The 11,525-nt window shown below is 28.1% G+C and overlaps 1 protein-coding gene across 1 annotated transcript; it reads left to right on the plus strand.

Moving 5' to 3' along the window:
- The first annotated feature begins 4,981 nt into the window (after positions 1 to 4,981).
- Positions 4,982 to 7,757, plus strand: LOC106773946 (patatin-like protein 3). The gene is made up of 7 exons (XM_014660713.2): positions 4,982 to 5,191; positions 5,330 to 5,511; positions 5,697 to 5,862; positions 5,955 to 6,101; positions 6,248 to 6,499; positions 6,631 to 6,800; positions 7,475 to 7,757. Exons 1-7 carry the CDS (start codon positions 5,015 to 5,017, stop codon positions 7,563 to 7,565), a joined length of 1,185 nt encoding a protein of 394 aa, XP_014516199.1. The 5' UTR covers positions 4,982 to 5,014; the 3' UTR covers positions 7,566 to 7,757.
- Positions 7,758 to 11,525: the final 3,768 nt, after the last annotated feature.

An 11,525-nucleotide genomic window follows, 5' to 3' on the forward strand; every position in this document is an offset into this window, starting at 1 on the left:
AAAAATATAAAAATATAAATTACATTTTTTATTTTTATTGATAAAAAAATATAAATTTTGTGATAAAAAAGTTGTCTTAAAAAATTAATTATTATTTTTTTTATGTGAACAATTTTTTTTATTAATATATTTTTATTAAATATAGTTTTCTTGACAAGAGAAAACAATTGAACTAGAATTAGAGAAGATGTAAGAATAGATACAGTTCTTACAGTTAACTGAATTATAAGTTCAGTTTTTAAAAATTAAACCATAAAATAGTATACTGAACTGTGTTAGTAAAAGTAGATAAGTTATTTTTAGTATAATAACTGTAGTACAAATAAGTTATTTTGGTCTAACTCTAAATGGAACATATGGAAGGATGAGAATTCACTCGCATTCATTAGGCCTATTGATAATAAAGTAGTAAAAGTAATTCATTTTTTCAATCATGAAGACAACGTCGTATTATTTTCATTTGCATTGTATTCATCATACTAGGTGCATCAATTGAAAATTTAATATATTGGTTAGAACTTTATAGTTGTGATAAGACTTAACTATCAAAGCTGATAAAACAATAAAGAATACACAGATAATACTAATATTCTTAATTATTTTAATTGTTCATATTTACATTAAAACATGTGTAAATTCAATATCTTATTAAGACTTCTTCACATATAATTTTCGGCCGCGCGATGGATAGTTATTATTTGTAAATATTTATTATTCACATAGAGTATTTTAATATTTATTTATAAATAGTAAATATATACTATTCATAAAAAATAAAAATAAACATTTAATTTATATTTTATTAAATTAAATTTAATGAAAATTAAAATTAATTTATATATTATAAAGTTAAACTAAAATAAAATAAAATTTGAATTTATATTTAATTTAATTTATATTATATTTTATATATTGTATATATATTTTTTATAATTTTATTTAAATTTTATTTTAATAATTTATATATATATATATATATATTTTAAAATATTCACACATATTTTTTTAAACAGGTAACAAACTAGTAACAAGTGAACTTTTCTTTTTTAGTTGAATTATTGATAGATATTATCGTGTCTAAGGCGATTCATTGTCATTGGATCATATTAACTATAATAAGAAATTTTGTTGAAATCAAAATATCTGCATTAATGAAGTTACAATTATTTATCCATTATTTAATACTACATTATTTAAAGAAATAGATATAGACACATGTTTATGGTAGTATATATAATAAAAATGGACAGAAATTTGTAAAACTTAACGTATGAAGATCCTGTAAACTAAGTTTCTAAATCTAAGGATAAGGTAACTTATACAACCTTTACCTAAATGAATCGAATACCAAGTCCACGTAAAAATACATTGAATATTGAACTACTCCACGTGCTTATGTTGGAAACCAACGCATGGGAGTCTCAAAAGATTAACCAATGTAATATCAACACGTCATAAAAGATTAATATTAAATCACTCTACACATTGACATAATTAAGATCGGTTTAGTCGATGATACATAAAATTAATTTTCAAAAATCGAGGTTAGTAAATTAGTATTTATGATGTTTGAGTTTACATGTAAGACAAATTCATTATATATATAATTTTACAGTATTTTAAAATTTTATTATGCTAACATGTTATTATATTAAAAAAACTATTAAAGAATTTATATATTTAACTAATTGCTACATAGTTAATTCATTGAAACATGAAGTATAACAATACTTATAATATATAATTAATCATATTATTTGTATTCTCTATATTAGATTACGTTTAATTATTATAAAAAGTAATAAAGTAATTACTTTCATGTGTATTTTTGTAAAGTTATAAATCATGATTTTGCACAAATGTATGAGTATTTCTTTTATATAGTAAGACTTTTTCATGGGAAAATGACATGTTAGTAAACGTGTGAATAATTGAATAAGAATAGTAGAATCTATTATTTGTAAAATTAACAAATGCGTGCCCCACGAGGGTCTGAAATTCAATATAATAATATTGATTGGGATCTTAGGCATTTGTATTGAAAAACTCATTTTAATTACCATGTTTTATTTGTTTAAATGATATAATTTTTAATTAATTAATAACATTAATTAAATAATCCAAAGTATTAGTTAGAAGCAATGTTATCAAACTCGCAAGTTTACGTAAACTCGTGAGAGTCTCGTAAACTCAACTCGTAAACTCGTAAGAATTTACTTCAAATAAAAAATATTATATAAATAATATCTTAATTCAAATAAGTCTACAAAATTATATAACTTTAAATAAATAAAATTTATAGATATATTGTTCATAAAAATAAATATTGTAAAATATAAATACTTGGATTATTATCATTAATTTTGATGTATTTGATTAAATATATAATAGAAAAAGACCAAACGACCTTGTTTTTCTTAATTTTTCTCCCTTTCAAGCTCGTAGAATCGCTCTAAACTCGCGATTCTACACGATTCTACCGATTTCACAATCAATTCTACCGAGTTTACGCAGAAAAGAGTTTACTTCCGAGTTAACTCGGAAACCATGTCTGGAAACGTAAACTCATAAAAGTTTAAGAGTTAACTTGAAAGTTTGATAACCATGGTTAGAAGCATTCTTTGTTACTATTGATTTAATACTTAGCACGTTAAGTAGGACAACTCACATGTTGGGATTGTAAATCATGAATGAAAATGCAAAGAAAAACCAAGTTCGAGTTGTCTTGATTGGAGATATCTTAAAAAAGTATTAAAAGATAAACCAAAAAAACTAATGCTACTACTTGTATATATTTTAGTGTACATCGAACTTATCCTAACCCTATATATTTTAGACTTTTTTAATAATTAACCTAACTCAAATAAATAAAATAAATAAAATATTAAAAATAAATAAGGTAAGAAATAGTTAAGTTGATAGTAACCTTATTAATTTTTATTTTTTTTTACATTTAGTGTTTATTTGATCGAAACTAACTTAAATAAATAAAATATTAAAATTAAATAAGATTAATATTTGTTAAGTGATACATAATTTTATTTATTTTTAATATTTAGTCTAGTTTGTTTATGATTAGTGTCTTTATAAGTCGACATTAATTTCATTTATTTTTTATATTTATTTTAGTTAGTATTTATTAAGCTAACAGTATAACCTATAGTGGAAGTTAGAGAGATTTGATATTACTCATAAGTTTATTTCATTTGCTGTTATAGTTAATACGATTAAATTATAAATTGTCCATGTTTATAGGGTAACTAATGAATATATATGAAGTTCAGAATTTCTTTGTGAAGAAAATCCTTACGAAAATAAGTTAGTTATCTTGGCTTTTATTCAAACGAAGCCGTATAAATGTTTTCCATATTTTTATTTGAAATATTTATTTATTATTAGTCTTAATTTTTTTTGTGTAATTTGAAATATATTTTTCTATATAGATTTAGTCTGATTACCATGTTTTTCGTTCTATTTTTTTTTAATAAAAAAAGTTAGAATAAACGTGTACCTAACACAAGTTAAAACATTTTTCTTTGTTTAGGATAATAATATTTTAATAACTTTTTTTAAATAATTTTTTAACAACAGTATTATTATTTTATTTATTCGGATAAATCACTAACTATCATATAAATTATTATAAAAAAATTGTCAAAAAAAATTATTAAAAATACATTTTTCACAAATGAAATTTCTAAAATTATAACAGAACATAACAGTTTGTATTTTATAAGGGAGACGACACGTTTTGCACATTATTCATTAATGTACATATAATATGATCGAATGAATATATTGTATTATCATTTCCTTTTTCGAACCTTAGAAAACATAACCGTTGACCAACATTTGTTTAATCATGGTACATCTCCAAACAATTTCTATAAATAAACATTTCAGCACAATTTTCAATTATGTAACTTGTTTCTATTGTCATAATTATTTGGTTAAATACAAAAAAACTTAATCATATTAGAATCATACTATATTAGCACAAAATAATCTTAAAGATGATATGAAATATGATTATCCCATATAAGCAAAAGCATGTATCCGTCTGAATGTAACTTTTGTTTGCATATAGCTATCTTTTTCAAAATTTTATTAATTCTTTAGTTATAGATATACATATAAAATGCCATGTACATGAAATTTTTAGCATCTACCTACCTCTTCTTATCTACTCCATTAGGGTTTATAATTACTTAACCTACTTTAATACCTCGCATACAATATTAATCAACAAAAAAACAAAAAAAACAAAAAAAACGAAGGTGGATGGTATAATCAATTAGTCAAACCTAAGACATGTTCAAATAACTATTTTTTTACTATGTCACAAGATATTAATATTTTAATTTAAACTAAATGTTTAATTAAAAATTGTAATGATTTTTTAATTCCTATAGATCAAAGATGCCGATCATGCGTTTCATTTATTCTACTGTTTTTTTCCGTGATATTTAATTATATGTCTTTCACCACTTTGCAAATTCTAAAATTCAATTACATGGTTAATGAAGAAATATTGGTGATAAATATTCTTTAATGCCGATCATAAATAAAAAAGAAAAAAAGGGACATAAAATATGTAACTAAATAATATTCAAATAATGAAAACCTAATACTTGTTTAAAAATGATCACATGTGACTATAAAAAAAGACTTTTAATCTTGATTGTTGAAGTATAGTCGAAATTAACAATGTTAAGTCATACCTTATATAATTATACATTAAGATATGATTTGATACACTTCCGATAAACAACTTTACGTGAATTTTTTTAAAGTCATACCTTATATAATTATATATACGTTAATTAGCCATGAACTTCGCATCGTGGAAGCAATAAACAACATTATAGTAACGAATTTTGAGACTATTCTTTTAAGTTTTCTACTTGCATGCTGGCCAAAAAAAAAATTCTATAAATAGCCTCGACATTAGATATGATTCCTCAAGTTGTTGACTCTCCATTTCAAACCCTTCTTCCATTCTCTCTTATAGATAATGTCTCCACTGCTTTTGTTTGGTTTGGTGTTTCTGAGCCACTTCAATGGTGGATTGAATACACCATTGCCACCTCCAAACTTTGGAGATCATGTTTCCATTCTAAGCATAGATGGTGGTGGCATCAGAGGAATTATTCCTGCCACTGTTCTTATTTACTTGGACAATGCTCTTAAGGTTCANTTTCTATTATATTATCACTATGTCTGAGTTCAAACATTTTAACGTTATATCTCACAAGCTCATGTACTGTAGAATTAGAAACCTTACCTGAATACATTAGTTGTAACATATGAGATTGTGTTTTTGTTGCAGGCTAAGGATCCAACGACATCGTTGGCAGATTATTTCGATGTGATATCAGGAACAAGTACTGGTGGAATCATGAGTGTTATGTTAGCAGCTCCAAACGCATCTGATTTCAATCGTCCCCTCTTTACTCCATCACAAGTCGTACAGTTCTACAAGAAAAATGGCCCTAACATATTTAAACCTAGGTAAGTATCAAGCTCATCAAAATTCACTTCACATTCACAATACAACTATTTCAGACATGTTTCTCATAAGAACAACTATTTGAGACATGTTATGTCCTCATAACTAATAAATATGGTTTAGTTATTACCTTTGCGTTAATTAGTTTGCTGAAAGGTTATGGTTCTTGTGATGCAAAACCATGCAGATCTATCATCGATCCCATCCAATGTCCCAAGTATGATGGAAAGTTTTTACGAGATACAGCTCGTCAGATATTGAAAGAAACACGACTCGATCAAACGTTGACCAACTTGGTAATACCAACTTTTGACGAGGACAAAATCCATCCAGTTATATTCTCAAACTACAAGGTCAGCATGCTATANTAAAANCGTNTANATGTATATATGCATGAAAATGTGTTATGAAACTGAACATTTTTGGCGATTCTTGGATGATGCAGCTGAAGACAGAAAGTTACCTGAATGCGAAACTTTCAGATATTGCTCTTGGCACTTCGGCTGCACCAACTTATTTTCCATCCCACGAATTTCAGAACGATGGTGTTGCATTTGATTTAGCTGATGGTGCTCTCGCTGCTAACAATCCTGTAAATATTCATCACTAACTCAAACTATATATATAAATAACTTTTGTGACAGATGGTAGTAGTAAGATTTTAACCTAGTTAAGAACTAGTGATTCTTTTGCATCAAATATGTAGAAATATCTCAAGAGTTTGATTGAATACTTTAGGCTCTGGTTGCTGTGAGTGAAGTGATACAAAACAATGGGCAAAAGGAAATTTTGTTGCTGTCATTAGGAACTGGAATAACCGCAGCTCAGAATAAGTTAGGTGGCATCTTTGATCTTGGCTGCCAAGCTTTATGGCTAAGTTTACACCAAGATACTTTCAATGAAGCTATGTTCAGAACAGACGTCACTCATTACTATCTTGCCACAATCTTCCCAGGCATCTTACCTGCAGATAACTATCTCCGAATTGAGGTATATACTGTTTGTTTTTGTGCATAAAGTTTTTATAATATAGTTATAATAGAAGCAAAGAAAAGAGAAAATGAATTGAACAAGTGATGTATGAGTTAAAATGATTGATGATGATATATGAGTAATTGCAGGAGTATAACCTGGATCCATCCATGGAAGAAATGGATGATGCTTCTAAAAAGAACATGGATAAGCTTGAAACGGTGGGAAAGAACCTGTTGCTCCAAAAAGTTAAGAGGATGAATGTGAATACATTTCTTCCATTTGAACTCGACCAAACAAATGCTCAAGCTCTAGACAGGTCAGTACAACCATTTTCTCAATATTTTTTTACTACTCTGTATGTTTGAAATTAGTAGCATAACTTTGCTGATAAAAAAATATAGTAGCATAAAGTTTTTAGAAGATTTTTTTATGGATATTTATGCAGAATATTAAAGGATTTTTGTAATGGTTATTTTAAAAGCTATACACAAAATTGTTTTCATGTTTTTTATTAGCAGGTAAATGTATATATAAACAAAGACCTAAAATATATAGAAATGTGAATTAAAATATACAATTATATATCATAACCTTCTCTTTAATATTCAAAACATAACTTTACATTAACATTCTTTGAGTATGTTTCCTTCTACTATCCAAATTTTCTACTCTTTACTTATGTTCCTGTATTAAAGATGATTGCTTTAAATTATAAAAACATACTGTCCATTATGTTATATGAAGATTAATCTTTTTATTCTTTCATAATGGACTTTGAGAATTTTAAATCTACGTCGTTAAAAATAAGTTAAAATATAACAAATAAGAACAAATTATATTCAATAGGAGTACCCAAATTTTTGTAAATAAGTTCTCTGAAAGTAACCCGGTTATTTTAAAAAATGTTATAGAACTACATATTTTTATATTATATATATTTTTTTGTGATTATATATTGAATGCTAATTTTGAGAGGATTTTTTTCTTAAGGTTGGCTGAGCGATTATATGCAGAGAGGCAATTGCGTCTGAAAAGAAAATCTATGGAAAAAGGAGGAAGACCTTTCATTGAAACTATATAAGTTCCTTCTCGAGAAATCAACAACTTCACATTATGAATAAATTGTTGATGTTTTGGGTTTCTGTGTAACTCCCAATTGCAAGAAAAATGTATCATATAATAAGGTGGAATATTTTGGGATTCTATGTAACTCCCATCTAGAGGAACCATATGTAACATACAAGATTCAATAATTTTGAGTTCTATAGCTTTATTGCTTGGAGATTTAATATAGTGAGTGATTGTTTAAAATTTATATATATATATTAATGAAAAAAGCTTAAAACGTTTCTCTCCGTTATTTAATATACAAACTGTTTTAATCATTCATGTTCTGTTTATATTTTAGAAGTCTCGAAGGTGAGAACTTAAATAATGTTAAATACTTATATCAACTTTAGTAGAAGAAAAAGATTCTTAAAAATTGTTGTCCATCCTCATTCTTAATCAAGTTTTGGCCTTATCCTTTGAAGGAAACACAATTCCATATAACCTTAGTGGTTATATTGAATATGATACTTCAAATACTAGATCCCTTTCAAAAGATAAAAAATAGTCCCATAAACAAAACAACTTTATGGAAATTGTTTTGAAATTAAAGAGCAATAAATATCAAATGTTGAAATTCTAAATTTTGAAATTTGATGAGTTCTTATACCGAAACAACAATGGTTATGGCATGAACCATTTTTAAAAATGTTTATCTTTAAATGTAGTATTTACAATTTTGTTTAATCTCTGTAAAAAAAATCATAATATATTATTCTAAGGTTTTAAATTGAGAGGAGTATAATCCCTTACGTGAGATGTGTTCATGTCTTATCGATGTTCTTTATTCTTTGTTTGAAGAATTCTTAGCAATGACATAGCGTATAGGTTGTTTATTTATTTTTCGCTTAGAGATATCTCATACGAAGTAAAATCTCTTAATAACGACATTTAATAACAACGTCTGGCGTAGTAATAAAAGAAGCTCGCGGTGGCCCAAAGGCTGGATGAAGGTGAAGGAATGTCGTGATTCAGTTGAGGTTGAAGGCGAATGCGAATATGGGTTTTTTGGTTCTGTTGTTTCTTTGATTTGCAGATGGTGATGGTTTTGCATTTTGCAGAGACAAGGGCTGCTCGCGATGGATATTTTGTTTATGGTGGTTACACCGAAACTTGCGAGGAAGGAGATCGTGGTTTCTGGTTTGCAAATGGGGTTTGCGAACTCGCGATAGGGTTTCTCTGTGTTTCTGGGTTTTTACAGGTTGACGAAAATGGGGTTTGCCAACTTTGCTCATTAGTGCATGACTTGCTGTCTGTATCGCGACGACCATGAATGTGTCGTGGTAGGGTTCATGTGTGATTGCACAAGTTTGAGATTCTATGGTGGCGGCGAGGCGCGACGCAATGTGGTTATTTGTGTTATGCGAGAAGTGTGCGTCATGGAGATTCAAGGTTTCACGGCGACTTTGCAGTGGTGGCGCTAAGGTTTGGCGGTGTTATTAGGTAGGATGGACATTGCCGATACTGTAGCGGCGGCACATGGTGGTGACGCAGCCTAAGGTTAGGTTAGGGTGGTGAAATTAGGGTTTCTGTTGTTGTTAGGTAAGATGGTGATGACGTGGCAGCTGATGTTGTAAGGCTACTGATGTGACACTAATGGTGAATGCAAGACATGACAGCATTTGGTGGGTTTGATTGTTTGATTTAGGAGTGGTGTGTTTAGGAAAATTTAGGGGTGTAGTAATAAGACTTATTGTTGGGCTTACTATTGTGTTTTAATTAAACACAAAGGGTGTTTTCTGTTGTTTGTAATTTCTTCTTCATAATTTTGATTTTGGATTTTATTTTTGTAATTTTAGACCAATAAAATTTTAATTTCAACTGTAGAAATAAACATAAAAATATCTAAGAATATTTTACGCTATTAAACATCACTTTTTAAGTTTTTTTAATTTTCAAACCTGATAAATCCAACTATTGTAAATCATATTTAAATCAATCATTTAAATACAATTATTTCACTAAAAATTTGAAATTAAGCCTAACATGTGGGCATATCCCAAATCATCACAGTTGCAGGACCATTTGATGCTCCTCGTCTCCATTGAGGTCCACCGTCTTCGTCGCCATTAAGTCATTTCACTTGGGGTCTTTTGCTCCATCTTCTTCTCCTCTAAAACAAGCAAGGGAGGGTTAGTGTCTCTATACTTCTTCTTTCATGCAAGGGTACATCCAAGTCAGGTCCACCATCGTTGTGCCACACACTACCACCACTATGCATCGTCATTAGACAAAGATGGATTTGAATCTAGCTAAATCCCTTTATTTTCTTCTTTTTGTTTTCTCTTTTTTTAATTTCTGTTTGTGATGGAGTAATTTGCTAGGTTGGCTATAATTTCATATAGATTATGAAGTTGTATGGATCTATATGACTTTGTTGTAATGGTAATTAGGTGATATAAAAATTGTGTAGCAAAGCAAGGCGAGATGATGAATGAACACAGGATGATGAAATTTTGTGCAAGATATGAAATTGTATGAATTTGTATGACATTCATTTGTAATGCGTTCATTTTTTGGATTGGGAAAAATAAAAGAAAGAAGAAGGAGACAAGAGGAAGAAAATGAACTACTAGATTGTGATATTTACCAATAGAATTTATTGATGAATTTTTCTTTTTATAATTACTAATTAATTTTTTTCGGTAATTATTAATGAATTTTTTCTTCGATAATTACTGACAGATTTCTTTGTGATTATTGACAACATTATTGTCGATATATTTTGGTCTGTCGTAAATCTATCAAAAAAAAGTCATTATTAATGGACTTTTTATGTTTCTGTCAAATTTTGGTTGTGGGTATTAAACACGTATCTTAGGAGTGAAATCTATCGAAAAACTATTTAAGTTTCTATTTACAAAATTAATTAGGAGTGAAATTTGTTTAGATTTGAATTATAGAAAGTTTGTAATTTTTTTTATTTTAAAAAATTGTAATTAAGTGAATCAATGAGCCAATCCGTTTACCCACCAGTGATGAATCGAACCGAGTTTAAATTTTTCCGACTTACTAATAAATAACTCGGATTAAGTTGACCTGTTTTGACAACTCTAATCTATAAATACATATTGATATTAGATTTATAGTTAATAAAAGAAATAATTGTCAGGAGTCGCACCGAGGAATTCAATACCACATTGAACAAGACACAGAAGTGATCAATTATGACATGTCATTCACGTGATACCTTTTGTGTCTTTCATTCTTTATACAAACACAAAAGTGATCCGGTCTCTTATTTACTCGTATTCACGTAACATGATGGTTTGATGATAATATAAAATATGTTACACTTAAATAAATAAATAGTTTTTTTATTACTATAACTACAATTAATGCAGAAATCATCCTTTGTTATTCAACACACTTTAATAAAAAAAATCAAATTCATTTGTTATTTTAATAATACACAAAATAATAGGATAAAATAATGGAAAAAATTGAAATGAAAAAATATAAAAAATTTAAATACTTAGTAAATCCGAAAAATTTAATAAATTAATAAAAAAGTGTTGGGCTGACCTCTCGTCTTCTTACTAAGAAGTAGAAGAACGATGTTGGATCATTGTCGGCAAAACCTGTTTTAACCTCCATTTTTGTCCTTCATTGTCGAGCTCTTCTTGCCTTCTAAGCGAAAAAGGGTTTCAACATCTGTTCTGAGGTGCATTTTGCTATGGCACTTTCTTATGCTAAAGTGATGATGGCTCACTGTATGGTTGCAGAGTTGTTGAGTCGAGCTGAGCGGATTGATGCTTTGGAGAGGTAGAAGGAGGAGGCAATCTCAAGATAAAAGAGAAAGAGGAAGAACTTACCTACTTTTCCACCAGCTTGGATTTGGAACAATGGAGCTATGATGGAGGAAGAAGGAAAAGTGGAGCAGATTTTTAATTTAAATCATGTAAAGGATCAAGAACAAGTTCATCTACTAGTG

Source organism: Vigna radiata, chromosome 9 (genome assembly GCF_000741045.1).
Source record: "Vigna radiata var. radiata cultivar VC1973A chromosome 9, Vradiata_ver6, whole genome shotgun sequence".
Lineage (NCBI taxonomy): Eukaryota > Viridiplantae > Streptophyta > Magnoliopsida > Fabales > Fabaceae > Vigna > Vigna radiata.